Below are 17,184 nucleotides of genomic sequence, written 5' to 3' on the forward strand. Positions count from 1 at the left end.
TGGGAGCCAGGCCCACTCACTGGGAAGCCAGGCCCAGCCAATCAGAATCAGTTTTTCCCCAAAATAATCCTCTGATTCATCAGCTGTCGGGGTGGCTGGTCTCAGACGATCCTGCAGGTGAAGAAGCCGGATGTGGAGGTCCTGGGCTGGTGTGGTTACAAGTGGTATGCGGTTGGACGTACTGCCAAATTCTCTAAAAAGACGTTGAAGGAGGCTTATGGTAGAGAAATTAAAATTAAATTCTCTGTCAACAGCTCTGGTGGACATTCCTGCAGTCAGCATGCCAATTGGCGCTCCCTCAAAACTTGAAAACATCTGTATCATTGTGTTGTGTGACAAAACTGCACATTTTAGAGTGGCCTTTTATTGTCCCCATTACAAGGTGCACCTGTGTAATGATCATGCTGTTTATTCAGCTTCTTGATATGCCACACCTGTCAGGTGGATGGATTATCTTCGTGAAGGAGAAATGCTCACTAAGAGGGATGTAAACAAATTTGTGCTAAAAATTTGAGAGAAATTAGCTTTTTGTGCGTATGGAACATTTCTGGGATCTTTTATTTCAGCTCATGAAACATGGGACGAACACTTACATTTTGCGTTTATATTTTGTTCAGTATAGTTTGACAGAGAGGGAGAGAGAGTTAGAGAGCGATATACCATTAAATGTAGTTATTGTTTGATGAATATAGAATTGGGTCTACCTTGCAGCTTTGAAAGGGGCTGTATATTTATGGAGAGGTGTGTCAATAGAGACTAAACACTGTGACTGATCTATGGAGAGGGGTGTCAATAGAGACTAAACACTGTGACTGATCTATGGAGAGGGGTGTGTTAATAACCCCAGACTAAACACTGTGACTGATCTATGGAGAGGTGTGTCAATAGAGACTAAACACTGTGACTGATCTATGGAGAGGGGTGTGTTAATAACCCCAGACTAAACACTGTGACTGATCTATGGAGAGGTGTGTCAATAGAGACTAAACACTGTGACTGATCTATGGAGAGGTGTGTCAATAGAGACTAAACACTGTGACTGATCTATGGAGAGGTGTGTCAATAGAGACTAAACACTGTGACTGATCTATGGAGAGGTGTGTCAATAGAGACTAAACACTGTGACTGATCTATGGAGAGGGGTGTCAATAGAGACTAAACACTGTGACTGATCTATGGAGAGGGGTGTCAATAGAGACTAAACACTGTGACTGATCTATGGAGAGGGTGTGTTAATAACCCCAGACTAAACACTGTGACTGATCTATGGAGAGGTGTGTCAATAGAGACTAAACACTGTGACTGATCTATGGAGAGGGGTGTCAATAGAGACTAAACACTGTGACTGATCTATGGAGAGGTGTGTCAATAGAGACTAAACACTGTGACTGATCTATGGAGAGGGGTGTCAATAGAGACTAAACACTGTGACTGATCTATGGAGAGGGGTGTCAATAGAGACTAAACACTGTGACTGATCTATGGAGAGGGGTGTGTTAATAACCCCAGACTAAACACTGTGACTGATCTATGGAGAGGTGTGTCAATAGAGACTAAACACTGTGACTGATCTATGGAGAGGTGTGTCAATAGAGACTAAACACTGTGACTGATCTATGGAGAGGGGTGTGTTAATAACCCCAGACTAAACACTGTGACTGATCTATGGAGAGGTGTGTCAATAGGGACTAAACACTGTGACTGATCTATGGAGAGGTGTGTCAATAGGGACTAAACACTGTGACTGATCTATGGAGAGAGGGGTGTGTTAATAACCCCAGACTAAACACTGTGACTGATCTATGGAGAGGTGTGTCAATAGAGACTAAACACTGTGACTGATCTATGGAGAGGTGTGTCAATAGAGACTAAACACTGTGACTGATCTATGGAGAGGGGTGTGTTAATAACCCCAGACTAAACACTGTGACTGATCTATGGAGAGGTGTGTCAATAGAGACTAAACACTGTGACTGATCTATGGAGAGGTGTGTCAATAGAGACTAAACACTGTGACTGATCTATGGAGAGGTGTGTCAATAGAGACTAAACACTGTGACTGATCTATGGAGAGGTGTGTCAATAGAGACTAAACACTGTGACTGATCTATGGAGAGGTGTGTCAATAGAGACTAAACACTGTGACTGATCTATGGAGAGGGGTGTGTTAATAACCCCAGACTAAACACTGTGACTGATCTATGGAGAGGTGTGTCAATAGGGACTAAACACTGTGACTGATCTATGGAGAGGTGTGTCAATAGGGACTAAACACTGTGACTGATCTATGGAGAGGGGTGTGTTAATAACCCCAGACTAAACACTGTGACTGATCTATGGAGAGGTGTGTCAATAGAGACTAAACACTGTGACTGATCTATGGAGAGGTGTGTCAATAGAGACTAAACACTGTGACTGATCTATGGAGAGGGGTGTGTTAATAACCCCAGACTAAACACTGTGACTGATCTATGGAGAGGTGTGTCAATAGAGACTAAACACTGTGACTGATCTATGGAGAGGTGTGTCAATAGAGACTAAACACTGTGACTGATCTATGGAGAGGTGTGTCAATAGAGACTAAACACTGTGACTGATCTATGGAGAGGGGTGTGTTAATAACCCCAGACTAAACACTGTGACTGATCTATGGAGAGGTGTGTCAATAGAGACTAAACACTGTGACTGATCTATGGAGAGGTGTGTCAATAGAGACTAAACACTGTGACTGATCTATGGAGAGGTGTGTCAATAGAGACTAAACACTGTGACTGATCTATGGAGAGGTGTGTCAATAGAGACTAAACACTGTGACTGATCTATGGAGAGGGGTGTCAATAGAGACTAAACACTGTGACTGATCTATGGAGAGGGGTGTCAATAGAGACTAAACACTGTGACTGATCTATGGAGAGGGGTGTGTTAATAACCCCAGACTAAACACTGTGACTGATCTATGGAGAGGTGTATCAATAGAGCTCTGACTGTGTTGATAGCTAATTTTTTTAGGAAAAGTGTACTTACATGTGGTTGTCCAGTGATAGAAAAAGTACCCAATTGTCATACTTGAGTAAAAGTAAAGATAACTTAATAGAAAATGACTCAAGTAAAAGTGAAAGTCACCCAGTTAAATACTACTTGAGTAAAAGTCTAAAAGTATTTGGGTTTAAATATACTTAAGTATCAAAAGTAAATGTATTTGCTAAACTATACTTAAGTATCAAAAGTAAAAGTATAAATTATTTCAAAGTCCTTATATTAAGCAAACCAGACGGCACCATTTTCTTGTTATATATATTTTTATATACGAATTGCCAAGGGGCACACAGCCAGGGGTACACTGTTTTGTGAGTCCGCCAGATCAGAGGCAGTAGGGATGACCAGGGATGTTATCTTGATAAGTGCGTGAATTAGACAATTTTCCTGTCCTGCTTAGCATTCAAAATGTAACGAGTACTTTTGGGTGTCAGGGAAAATGTATAGAGTAAAAAGTACATAATTTTCTTTAGGAATGTAGTGAAGTAAAAGTAAAAGTTGTCAAAAATATAAATAGTAAAGTAAACTTATGTCACTACAGACCCCCTGGTTCGATTCCAGGCTGTATCATAACCGGCTGTGATTGAGTCCCATAGGGGTGGCGCACAATTGGCCCAGCGTCGTCCGGGTTTGGCCGGTGTAGGCCGTCATTGTAAATAAGAATTTGTTCTTAACTGACATGCCTAGTTAAATAAAATTAAAATAAAAGTACAGATAGCCCCCAAAAAGTGTAAGTATTTTTACTTAAGTACTTTATACCACTGTGGTTGTCCCACCTAGCTATCTTAAGATGAATGCACTAACTGTAAGCCAGAGCGTCTGCTAAATGACTAAAGCGGAAATGTTAAATTTAAGTTGAGGCATTAACTCCGAATGGTTAAGGTTAAGGTTAAGTTCAGGCATTAACTCGGATTGGTTAAGGTTAGACATTAACTCTGATTGGTTAAGGTTAAGGTTAAGTTCAGGCATTAACTCTGATTGGTTAAGGTTAAGGTTAAATTCAGGCATTAACTCTGATTGGTTAAGGTTAGACATTAACTCTGATTGGTTAAGGTTAAGGTTAAGTTCAGGCATTAACTCTGATTGGTTAAGGTTAAGGTTAAGTTCAGGCATTAACTCTGATTGGTTAAGGTTAAGGTTAAGTTCAGGCATTAACTCTGATTTTTTTAGGTTAGACATTAACTCTGATTGGTTAAGGCTAAGGGTGAAGGTTTGGGATAGGCTTAAAACAGAAATATCAAAAACAACTTTCTATCGCTGGATTTGAACTTGCAACCTTCGGAATCAGAGGCAGATGCTTATACCCATCCAGCAACCCCGTTCACAACACCCTCACAAAACTGAAACCTACTTGAAGGTAACATCGCTCACTGTTGCCCCTAGTAGCCGGTTTCCACGTCATCTACCGATGTCCTCAGACATGGATGGACGTCGAATACTGACTTGTATCACGGGTGACCTGGCTGAACTACTGTTTCAGAGAGACAGGATACTGTGACTGTGAGGTAGAAGAGGAAGCGATTATCACCCCAAATGGACTAACACCTTTAACCAGGGAAGCAACCTATTTCAAAGTAACAAAACAGAATAAAGCAGTGATATATACTGGGTTGTACACTGATAATGAACTGATGCTTATTATGGTTTGATGAGTCACTGAGATGGAGAGAGAGAAACAGTTAGGGAGATGGAGAGAGAGAAACAGTTAGGGAGATAGAGAGAGAGAAACAGTTAGGGAGATAGAGAGAGAGAAACAGTTAGGGAGATGGAGAGAGAGAAACAGTTAGGGAGATAGAGAGAGAGAAACAGTTAGGGAGATAGAGAGAGAGAAACAGTTAGGGAGATAGAGAGAGAGAAACAGTTAGGGAGATAGAGAGAGAGAAACAGTTAGGAGAAGAGATAGAGAAACAGTTAGGGAGATAGAGAGAGAGAAACAGTTAGGGAGATAGAGAGAGAGAAACAGTTAGGGAGATAGAGAGAGAGAAACAGTTAGGGAGATAGAGAGAGAGAAACAGTTAGGGAGATAGAGAGAGAGAAACAGTTAGGGAAATGTACTATATTACGTATTGGATCACTAAAAAATACAATTTTTACATTACCATGTAGTTTACCAATAAAATGGTCTGATGGTGATGTAGATATACTCGGAATACATATCCCAAAGGAAATAAATGATCTCACTTCAATAAATTTGAATAGAAAGTTAGCAAAAATAGATAAGATCATACTACCATGGAAAGGAAAATACCTGTCAATTTGTGGAAAAATCACCCTGATTAACTCTTTAGTATTATCCCAGTTTACCTATTTGCTTATGGTCTTGCCTACGCCTAGCAAACAGTTTTTTAAATTATATGAGAAAAAAAATATTCAATTTTATTTGAACCGGCAAGCCAGACAAAAATTAAAAGAGCATATTTATATAATGAATATGAATTCGGAGGACAGAAATTATTAAATATTAAAGCATTAGACCTATCACTAAAATCTTCAGTCATCCAAAAGTTATACTTAAATCCGAACTGGTTCTCAAGCAAATTAGTAAGATTGTCTCACCCACTGTTCAAGAAAGGCCTTTTTCCCTTTATTCAGATTACAACCTCTCACTTTCAGTTATTTGAAAAGGAAATAATCTCCCAAATGTCACTATTTCTAAAACAAGCCATAGAAAGTTGGTTGCAATTTCAATTTAATCCTCCAGAAACGACAGAACAAATAATGCAACAAATATTGTGGTTAAATTCAAATATACTAATTGACAAAAAACCTTTATTTTTTGACAGAATGTTTAAAAAAGGTATAATCTTCGTAAATGATATCATCGGTAGGACTGGTGGAGTTATGTCGCACATGCAGCTAACAAAAACATATGGAAATGTCTGCTCTACCCAAAATTACAACCAAATAATTGCAGCCTTACACGCAAAAGTGGAAGAGGAAAGTTGAAGGGGGAGAAAGTAAGGAACTTGTCTGTCGGCCTTGCATTAAAGAACATAATTGGTTAAGGAAAACTGTGATAAATAAAAAAGTATATCAGTTTCACTTAAGGACCAAAGGATTGACAGCCGTCCCATATAGATTGCAAAATAGTTGGGAAGAGATCTTTGACGTACCGATCCCATGGCATAGTGTTTATGAACTGACACGCAAAACGACACCGGATTCAAAAATTAGAATCTTTCAATTTAAATTATTATATAAAATTCTTGCTACCAATAGAATGTTATTTATATGGGGTATACAATCTTCCCAGCTCTGCAGATTTTGCTGTGAAGAGATAGAATCATTAGGTCATTTGTTTTGGTTCTGTCCATTTGTAGCTTGTTTTTGGACACAGGTCCAGGAATGGCTAAAGGATTGCAATATTTACCTGGAACTAACCTTGCAGATAGCATTACTGGGTGATCTGAAAAGTCATAGTCAATCAATCAATAATATAATAATACTTTTAGCAAAAATGTTTATTTTTAATTCACAATCTGTAGAAGCAATGAGAATAGAAAGGTTCAGAACTTTTGTAAAACATCACAGTACGGTTGAAATATATATGGCAAATAGAAATCCTATATGGATGGTGTTAAGAGATAGATGGGAGGTATTGAATAGAGTTGAAGGATGGGACTAATAACAAATAACAACAAATAATAACAAAGATAGCTAATAATGTAAGCATACTGTGTCCATAATAAGTATATAGGTTATATGTTGGGAGCTTTTGGGAAAGAGCACAGTTAGAAAGATATGGCATTTAGAAGCAAACCGGATGGACATCGTGAAAATGATCGGAGAGGTTGAGAGTAGAAGAAGTTCAGGAGCAAAAAAATAAATAAATATATATATATATATATATATATATATATATATATATATATATATATATATATATATATATATATATATAGATATAGGAATTATTGTAAAATTAACTCTGTCCATAAGGTGTAGATAGTAAGTATAGACCGGAAGTAGAGGCCTGGGGCATTGTTGTTCACTAATTTACTCCAAGTAGGGAAAGGATGGTGGGGTTGAAAAGTAATAAAGGGGAATATATATATAAAAAATAAATAAAAACATGGGGGATTGAAGTGATGCAGACAATTACATTGATAGAAGATGCAATCTATCTGCAATATTAAGCTGATCCATCCCCCAAAAAAAAAAAAAAAAAAAAAAACAGTTAGGGAGATAGAGAAAGATATAAATATTCCTAACCATCTGTTTATGTTCATCCCCCTCTCCCAGTTCTGTTCGTTGTGTTTATCAGTGTTTCTGCATTTATGTCTAACATCTGTACGGCCTGTCTGCTACCGGCTGCTTCCCTGTCTGCCCGGCCAATCACATCCTCTCCTGGGGAGTCATGTGAGAGTAAAGCTGTCGGTAAGGGATGACCCCACCTGCTCTGCTCTGTGATGCATGTAGAGGAGGATAGGAAGAAGAGGAGGAAGAGGGGAGGAGAGGAGAGGAGGAAGAGGAGGAGAGGAGGAGAGGAGGAGAGGAGGAGGAGGGGAGAGGAGGTAGAGGGGGAGAGGGGAAGGAGAGGAGGAAGAGGGGAAGAGAGGAGGAAGAGGAGGAGAGAGAGGAGGATGAGGAGGAGGAAGGGAGGGAGAGGAGGAGAGGAGAGGAGGGGGAGAGGAGGAAGAGGAGGAGATGAGGTGAGGAGGGGAAGGAGATGAGAGGAGAGGAGAAGGAGAGGAGGAAGAGGGAGGAGAGAGGAGAAGAGGAAGAGGGGAGGGAGATGAGGAGAGGAGGAAGAAGAGGAGAGAGGAGGAGGAGAAGAGGAAGAGGGAGGGAGGAGGAAGAGGAGAAGAGGAAGAGGGGGGAGGAGAAGAGGAAGAGAGGAGGAGATGAGAGAGAGAGAGGAAGAAGCGGAGAGAGGAGAGGAGGAGGAGAGGAAGAGAGGGAGGAGATGAGGAGAGGAGGAAAAGAGGAGAGGAGAGAGGAGAGGAGGAAGAGGGAGGAGAGGAGGAGAGGAGGAAGAAGAGGAGAGGAGGAAGAAGAAGGAGAGGAGGAGAGAGGAGGAGGAAGAGGGGGGAGGAGAGGAGGAGGTGGGGAGGAGAAGAAGAAGAGGGGAGGAGAAAGGAAAGAGGGAGGAGATGAGGAGGAGAGGAAGAGGGAGGAGGAAGAGGGGGGAGGAGATGAGGAGAGGAGGAAGAAGAGGAGAGGAGAGGAGGAGGAGAGGAGGAACAAGAGGAGAGGAGGAGAGGAGGAAGAAGAGGAGAGGAGGAGAGGAGGAAGAGGGGAGGAGAGGAGGAAGAGGGGAGGAGAAGAGGAAGAGGGGAGGAGATGAAGAGATGAGGAAGAAGAGGAGAGAAGGAGGAGAGGAGGAGGAGGAGAGGAAGAGGGGAGGAAGAAGAGGGGAGGAGATGAGGAGATGAGGAGAAAGAGGAGAGGAGAGGAGGAGGAGGAGGAGAGGAGAGGAGAGGAGGAGAGGAGGAGAAAGTAGGCCACAACAAACAGTAAACTTAACTCCACAGCAGGTGTGATGACAGACAGACAGACAAGCGGGAGGGAGAGGGAGGGAAAAGAAGAGAAAGGGTTAGAGGGAAGGGGGAGGGAGGGAGGGAGGAAGGGAGGGAGGGAGGGAGGGAGGGAGGAGGGAGGAGAGAAAGAAAAGAAAGAAAGAAAGAAAGAAGAAATGGACTGGGGGAGAGGAGGGGAAAGACAATAAATATAAGAAAAGGAGGGGTGGAGGGGAGAGTTGAGACCATATGGGGGAAAGGAGGGAGAGAGAGAAGGAAGGATGGATTGGGCAGAGGTTATGTCATAAGAAGATAAGAAGAATGAAACAATACTGAAGGAGAGGAGAGAGGGATAGAGGGAGTTAGGGAAAGAGGGAGTTAGAGATAGAGGGAGTTAGGGATAGAGGGAGTTAGGGATAGAGGGAGTTAGGGATAGAGGGAGTTAGGGATAGAGGAGGGAGGGATAAGGAGGGAGGGATAGAGGAGTTAGGGATAGAGGTAAGGAGTAGAGGAGTGAGGGATAGAGGGATAGGAGTTAGAGGGAGGGAGAGATAGAGGAGTTAGGGATAGAGGAGGGAGGGATAAGGGAATTAGAATAAGGAAAGGAGGGGAAGAGGGAGTTAGGATAGAGGAGTTAGAGATAAGGAATTAAGAGTGAGAAGTTAGGATAGAGGAGTTAGGATAGGAAGAGGGATAGAGGGATTAGAGAGGATAGAGAGTTAGGGATAGAGGGAGGAGGGATAGGGGATGGGGATAGAGGAGTTAGGATAGAGGAGTTAGAATGAGGGTTAGGGATAGAGGGAGGAGGGATAGAGGGAGTAGGGATAGAGGGAGTTAGGGATAGAGGGAGGAGGGATAGAGGGAGGGAGGGATAGAGGGAGTTAGGGATAGAGGGAGTTAGGGATAGAGGGAGTTAGGGATAGAGGGAGGGAGGGATAGAGGGAGTTAGGGATAGAGGGAGTTAGGGATAGAGGGAGTTAGGGATAGAGGGAGTTAGGGATAGAGGGAGGGAGGGATAGAGGGAGTTAGGGATAGAGGGAGTTAGGGATAGAGGAGTTAATAGAGAGGGAGGGATAGGAGGGAGTGAGATAGAGGGAGTAGAGGATGGAGTTAGGGATAGAGGGAGGAGGGATAGAGGAGTTAGGGATAGAGGAGGAAGGATAGAGGAGTTAGGGATAGAGGGAGTTAGGGATAGAGGAGTTAGGGATAGAGGAGTGGAGTGGATAGAGGGAGTTAGGGATAGAGGGAGTTAGGGATAGAGGAGGGAGGGATAGGAGGGAGTTAGGGATAGAGGGGAGGATAGAGGGAGTTAGGATAGAGGAGAGATAGGAGAGGGATAGAGGAGGGAGGATAGGGGATTAGGATTGAGGAGTTAGGATAGAGGGAGTTAGGGATAGAGGGAGGATAGAGGAGTTAGGGATAGAGGAGTTATGGGATAGAGGGAGTTAGGGATAGAGGGAGTTAGGATAGAGGGAGGGAGGGATAGTAGGGAGTTAGGGATAGAGGGAGTTAGGATAGAGGAGTTAGTGGATAGAGGGAGGGAGGGATAGAGGGAGTTAGGGATAGAGGGAGTTAGGGATAGAGGGAGTTAGGGATAGAGGGAGGGATAGAGGGAGTTAGGGATAGAGGGAGTTAGGGATAGAGGGAGTTAGGGATAGAGGGAGTTAGGGATAGAGGGAGGGGGGGATAGAGGGAGTTAGGGATAGAGGGAGTTAGGATAGAGGAGGGAGGGATAGAGGAGTTAGGGATTGAGGAGTTAGGGATAGAGGAGAGGATAGGAGAGGGAGGGATAGAGGGAGTTAGGGATAGAGGAGTTGGGATAGAGGGGAGTTAGGGATAGAGGAGTTAGGGATAGAGGGAGTGAGGGATAGAGGAGGGAGGATAGAGGGAGTTAGGGATAGAGGGAGTTAGGGATAGAGGGAGGGAAGGGATAGAGGGAGTTAGGGATAGAGGGAGTTAGGGATAGAGGGAGAGGGATAGAGGGAGTTAGGGATAGAGGGAGTTAGGGATAGAGGGAGTTAGGGATAGAGGGAGGAGGGATAGAGGGAGTTAGGGATAGAGGAGGGAGGGATAGAGGGAGTTAGGGATAGAGGGAGTTAGGGATAGAGGAGGGAGGGATAGAGGGAGTTAGGGATAGAGGGAGTAGGATAGAGGGAGTTAGGATAGGGAGAGGATAGAGGGAGTTAGGGATAGAGGGAGGGAGGGAAGAGGGAGTAGGGTAGAGGAGGGAGGGATAGAGGGAGTTAGGGACAGAAGGAGTTAGGGATAGAGGGAGTTAGGGATAGAGGGGAGGGATAGAGGGAGTTAGGGATAGAGGAGTTAGGGATAGAGGGAGGGAGGGGATAGAGGGAGGGAGGGATAGAGGAGTTAGGGATAGAGGGAGTTAGGGATAGGAGGTAGGGATAGAGGGAGTTAGGATAGAGGGAGTTAGGGATAGAGGGAGTTAGGGATAGAGGAGTAGGATAGAGGAGTTAGGGATAGAGGAGTTAGGGATAGAGGAGTTAGGGATAGAGGGAGTTAGGGATAGAGGGGAGGGAGGGATAGAGGAGTTAGGGATAGAGGGAGTTAGGGATAGAGGGGAGTAGGGATAGAGGAGGGAGAGAGAGAGGAGTTAGGGATAGAGGAGGAGTTAGGATAGAGGGAGATAGGGGTGGATAGAGGGAGTTAGGGATAGGGAGGTAGGGATAGAGGGAGGAGGGATAGAGGGAGGGGATAGATTAGGGATAGAGGGGAGTTAGGACAGAGAAGAGGATAGAGGGAGTTAGGATAGAGGGATAGGGATAGAGGAGTTAGGGATAGAGGGGGGAATAGAAGGAGTTAGGGATAGGGGAGTGGTAGGGATAGAGGGAGTTAGGGGATAGAGGAGTTAGGAAGAGGGGAGTTAGGATAGAGGGAGTTAGGGATAGAGGGAAGTTAGGGATAGAGGAGTTAGGGATAGAGGAGTTAGGGATAGAGGGAGTTAGGGATAGAGGAGTGAGGGATAGAGGGAGGGGAGGAGAGAGGGAGTTAGGGATAGAGGAGTTAGGGATAGAGGGAGTTAGGGATAGAGGGAGTTAGGGATAGAGGGAGTTAGAGATAGAGGGAGTTAGGGACAGGAGTTTAGGGATAGAGGAGGAGGGATAGAGGAGTTAGGGATAGAGGGAGGGAGGATAGAGGGAGTTAGGGATAGAGGGAGTTAGGGATAGAGGGAGTTAGGGATAGAGGGAGTTAGGGATAGAGGGAGTTAGGGATAGAGGGAGGGAGGGATAGAGGGAGTTAGGGATAGAGGGAGGGAGGGATAGAGGGAGTTAGGATAGAGGAGGGTAGGGATAGAGGAGTTAGGGATAGAGGGAGTTAGGGATAGAGGGATAAGGATAGAGGAGGGAGGGATAGGAGTTGGATAGAGGGAGGGATAGAGGAGTTAGGGATAGAGGGATAGATGAGAGTTAGGGATAGAGGGAGTTAGGGGATAGAGAGGAGTAGGGATAGAGGGAGTTAGGATAGGGAGTTAGGGATAGAGGGAGTTAGGGATAGAGGGAGTGGAGGGATAGAGGGAGGAGGGATAGAGGGAGTTAGGGATAGAGGGAGTTAGGGATAGAGGAGATAGGGATAGGAGTTAGGGATAGAGGAGTTAGGGATAGAGGAGTTAGGGATAGAGGGAGGGAGGGATAGAGGGAGTTAGGGATAGAGGGAGTTAGGGATAGAGGAGGGAGGGGATAGAGGGAGTTAGGGATAGAGGGAGGAGGGATAGAGGGAGTTAGGGATAGAGGGAGTGAGGATAGAGGAGTTAGGGATAGAGGGAGGGAGAGGGATAGAGGGAGGAGTTAGGGATAGAGGGAGTTAGGGATAGAGGGAGGGAGGGATAGAGGGAGGGAGGGATAGAGGGAGTTAGGGATAGAGGAGTTAGGGATAGAGATAGAGGAGTTAGGGATAGAGGGAGGTAGGGATAGGAGGAGAGGGGGATAGAGGGAGTTAGGGATAGAGGGAGTTAGGGATAGAGGGAGTTAGGGATAGAGGGAGGGAGGGATAGAGGGAGTTAGGGATAGAGGGAGGGAGGGATAGAGGGAGTTAGGGATAGAGGGAGTTAGGGATAGAGGGAGGGAGGGATAGAGGGAGTTAGGGATAGAGGGAGTTAGGGATAGAGGGAGGGAGGGATAGAGGGAGTTAGGGATAGAGGGAGTTAGGGATAGAGGGAGTTAGGGATAGAGGGAGTTAGGGATAGAGGGAGGAGGAGGTAGAGGAGGAGGGGATAGAGGGAGTTAGGATAGAGGAGTTAGGGATAGAGGGAGTTAGGGATAGAGGGAGTTAGGGATAGAGGGAGTTAGGGATAGAGGGAGGGAGGGATAGAGGGAGTTAGGGATAGAGGGAGTTAGGGATAGAGGGAGTTAGGGATAGAGGGAGTTAGGGATAGAGGGAGTTAGGGATAGAGGGAGGGAGGGATAGAGGGAGTTAGGGATAGAGGGGAGTTAGGGATAGAGGGAATAGGAAGAGGATAGGAGGAGTAAGGGATAGAGGGAGTTAGGGGATAGAGGGAGTTAGGGATAGAGGGGAGTTAGGATAGAGGGAGTTAGGATAGAGGAGATAGGGATAGAGGAGGAGTTAGGGATAGAGGGAGTTAGGGACAGAGGGAGTTAGGGATAGAGGGATGGGAGATAGTAGGGAGTTAGGGATAGAGGGAGTTAGGGATAGAGGGAGGGAGGGATAGAGGAGTGTAGGATAGAGGAGTGAGAAGGATAGAGGGAGTTAGGGATAGAGGAGTTAGGGATAGAGGGGAGGAAGAGGGTTAGGGATGAGGGAGTTAGGGATGAGGAGTTAGGGATAGAGGAGTTAGGGATAGAGGAGGGTAGGGATAGGGAGTGAGAGGAGTTAGGGATAGAGGGAGTTAGGGATAGAGGAGTTAGGGATAGAGGAGTTAGGGATAGAGGGAGATAGGGATAGAGGGAGTTAGGGATAGAGAGTTAGGGATAGAGGGAGTTAGGGATAGAGGGGAGTTAGGGATAGAGGTAGAGTTAGGGAGTAGAGGAGTTAGGGATAGAGGGAGTGGAGGGATAGAGGGATAGGGAGGATAGGGAGTTGAGAAGAGGGGAGTTAGGGATAGAGGGAGTTAGGGGATAGAGGGTTAGGGATAGAGAGTTAGGGATAGAGGGAGAGGATAGAGGGAGGGGGATAGAGGGAGTTAGGGATAGAGGGAGTTAGGGATAGAGGGAGGAGGGATAGAGGGAGTTAGGGATAGAGGGAGTGAGGGATAGAGGGAGTTAGGGATAGAGGGAGTTAGGGATAGAGGGAGTTAGGGATAGAGGGAGGGAGGGATAGAGGGAGTTAGGGATAGAGGGAGTTAGGGATAGAGGGAGGTAGGGATAGAGGGAGGTAGGGATAGAGGGAGTTAGGGATAGAGGGAGTTAGGGATAGAGGGAGTTAGGGATAGAGGGAGTTAGGGATAGAGGAGAGGAGAGGATAGGAGAGTAGGGATAGAGATGAGTTAGGAGATAGAGAGGAGATAGAGGGATAGAGGGAGGGAGTAGGATAGAGGAGTTAGGGATAGAGGGAGGAGGGATAGAGGAGGGAGGGATAAGAGGGAGTTGGGATAGAGGAGTTAGGGATAGAGAGGAGTTAGGGATAGAGGGAGTTAGGGATAGAGGGAGTTAGGGATAGAGGGTTAGGATAGATGGAGGGAGGGAGGGATAGAGGGAGTTAGGGATAGAGGGAGGGAGGGATAGAGGGAGTTAGGGATAGAGGGAGTTAGGGATAGAGGGAGTTAGGGATAGAGGTTAGGGATAGAGAGTGGAGGGATAGAGGGAGTTAGGAGATAGAAGGAGTTAGAGGATAGGGGAGTTAGGGATAGAGGAGTTAGGGATAGAGAGTTAGGGATAGAGGGAGTTAGGATAGAGGGGAGTTAGGGATAGAGGGAGTTAGGGATAGAGGAGTTAGGGATAGAGTTAGGGATAGGAGTTGGTGATAGAGGAGTAGGGATAGAGGGAGTTAGGGATAGAGGAGTTAGGGATAGAGGGAGTTAGGGATGGGGAGTTAGGGATAGAGGGAGTTAGGATAGAGGGAGTTAGGGATAGAGGGAGTTAGGGATAGAGGAGTTAGGGATAGAGGAGAGGAGGGATAGAGGATGTTAGGGATAGAGGGAGTTAGGGATAGAGGGAGTTAGGGATAGAGGAGGGAGGGTGGATAGATAGAGGAGTTAGGAGATAGAGGGAGTTAGGATAGAGGAGAGGAGATTAGGGAGGATAGAGGGAGTTAGGATAGAGGGAGTTAGGGATAAGAGGGAGTTAGGAGAGAGGGGATAGAGGGGAGTTAGGAGAGAGGAGGGAGGGATAGAGGGAGTTAGGGATAGAGGAGTTAGAGGAGAGGGAGTTGAGGATAGAGGGAGTTAGGGATAGAGGGAGGGAGGGATAGAGGGAGGTAGGGATAGAGGGAGTTAGGGATAGAGGGAGTTAGGGATAGAGGGAGTGTAGGGATAGAGGGAGTTAGGATAGAGGGAGTAAGGATAGAGGGAGTTAGGGATAGAGGAGAGGGAGGAGTAGGAGTAGAGGAGTTAGGGATAGAGGAGTTAGGGATAGAGGGAGTTAGGGATAGAGGGAGTTAGGGATAGAGGGAGGGAGGGATGGAGGAGGTAGGGATAGAGGAGGGAGGGATAGAGGGAGGAGGGATAGAGGGAGTTAGGGATAGAGGAGTTAGGGATAGAGGAGTTAGGGATAGAGGGAGTTAGGGGATAGAGGGAGAAGGAGGGTGAGTAGGGTAAGGGAGGGTTAGGGATAGAGGAGGAGGGATAGAGGGAGTTAGGGATAGAGGGAGTTAGGGATAGAGGGAGTTAGGGATAGAGGGAGTTAGGGATAGAGGGAGGGAGGGATAGAGGGAGTTAGGGATAGAGGGAGTTAGGGATAGAGGGAGTTAGGGATAGAGGGAGTTAGGGATAGAGGGAGTTAGGGATAGAGGGAGTTAGGGATAGAGGGAGTTAGGGATAGAGGGAGTTAGGGATAGAGGGAGTTAGGGATAGAGGGAGTTATGGATAGAGGGAGGGTTTATCGTGCTGTCAAAGCCCTGTAGCGCTTCGTGACACCGTGTCCCTGCCAGGAACAGTAGTCTAGTGGCGCCCGGCCCACTGGTGTGAGTCCTATCGGTCCGAGCCTTCTTAACCAGCCTTAATGAGCGAACAGCTTATGGGCCTTAATTGATTAATTGAGTGAATTAGCATTTGAGTTCCGTTCGTTACCTCTCGGTTGTCCAGATCAGCCTGGACCAGGGTGCCCTTGAAGCAGGGTTCCACGTATTGGACATAGTCGCTGTACTGTGGGATAGAACGCATTAGGAAAACAGGTCAAGGATCAGGTGCGTGTATGTGTGCGTGCGAACGTATAGGGAAAACAGGTCAGGGAGAGACCAAGGAGGTCAGATGTTACATAGTTAAGGTCAGCAAGCATAAACTCGGCTGGAACAGAGAATCTCTGTGATGTAAAATGTTCCAACAGCAGTACATGTAACATCACATGACACATGTTGTCCAATCCTCCTTTGGCCTAGGCTACCTTATCATACATTTACGACCTTCCAGCAATATAACCAGAAACATTTTCAAAATTGGGCAGATGGGGATTTGATTCCATTGCACCTGCGGGAGGCAGAGTAAATACTGTGTGAGGTGTTTGTGTGTTAATCCCCTAGCTACTCACGGCGATGACGTTGACAAAGTCGTTCTCCCCTAGTGTGTCCAGAATGGTGTTAATAGTGTGCTTGGCGATAGTGAGCCTAAGACCCTTCATACTCCCGCTGACGTCCACTACGATGATGATGTCCTTGGGAGACGTCGCAGCCTGGATGTACCTGGAGCAGAGCAGAGGGCAAAGGTCAACTGATTGACTCAATCAGATATTTTGTTTTCAGGTATTTGTTGGTCTGTTGTGCCATTTAGATATCAACAAAGGTGGGACGTGTACGGTGTGGATTATAAAGGAATGTCTGTTCCGAAGGCCTATCTGGCTGGACCTATTGCAAGCCAAGGCCAAAGGTTTATACGAGAGGTCAGGGTTCAATGGCTACACGATTACCCAGACATTCTTAGAATGCCAGGTGGTTGTGTGGTTCTGAAACGGAACAATGGAACATTTGGAAGGAGGAGTCAGATCTCTCCAGGAACATCTCCTGAGAGGTTAACACTGGGGGGTAAGAATAAAGAGATGCCGATCGAAGGGGAGGAGGGAGGTGAGGGTGGAAGGGTGGGTGGGAGGAAGGAAGGAAGGCCGTACCTCCTCTCCTCTGTCGACCGGGGACTTCTTACACACCACACCAAGACAACGTCTTAACCATCAGACCAAGTGGACATTCTCAATATCCAAGACTGAGGACACTCTCAATATCCAAGACTGAGGACACTCTCAATATCCAAGACTGAGGGCATTTGGGCTTACATATTTTGGGATCCTTGTCAAAATTCCCTGGTTATCCCGGTTCAAAGATTTCTGGAATCAGGAAGGAATATAAATGATGTGTGGATCTGTAGCCCTTTCCTGCAGTCAAATGACTTAGTTGCCTCATTGGTGGAATGTTATTCATATTTTTAATAATTTCATAATGAATAAACATAAAGTAAAATAAAACGCCGGAAATCCGGTGTTTCTATGTCGAACAGTTTTGTTATATTTCAGTATTCTGTGATGTATATAAAGTGTAATATTGAGAAGCAAATTCCAAATGGAATACATTTCAA

The 17,184-nt window shown here is 45.7% G+C and overlaps 1 protein-coding gene across 1 annotated transcript in view; it reads right to left on the reverse strand.

Moving 5' to 3' along the window:
• The window catches only part of LOC121543969 (voltage-dependent calcium channel subunit alpha-2/delta-4-like), a 53,330-nt gene that overhangs the window by 15,283 nt on the left and 20,863 nt on the right, over positions 1 to 17,184 (reverse strand). The window contains 2 exon segments of the mRNA XM_045208414.1: positions 15,694 to 15,768; positions 16,151 to 16,301. Of these exon segments, the coding sequence (XP_045064349.1) occupies positions 15,694 to 15,768; positions 16,151 to 16,301 (226 nt within the window).

Source organism: Coregonus clupeaformis, chromosome 28, assembly GCF_020615455.1.
Source record: "Coregonus clupeaformis isolate EN_2021a chromosome 28, ASM2061545v1, whole genome shotgun sequence".
Lineage (NCBI taxonomy): Eukaryota > Metazoa > Chordata > Actinopteri > Salmoniformes > Salmonidae > Coregonus > Coregonus clupeaformis.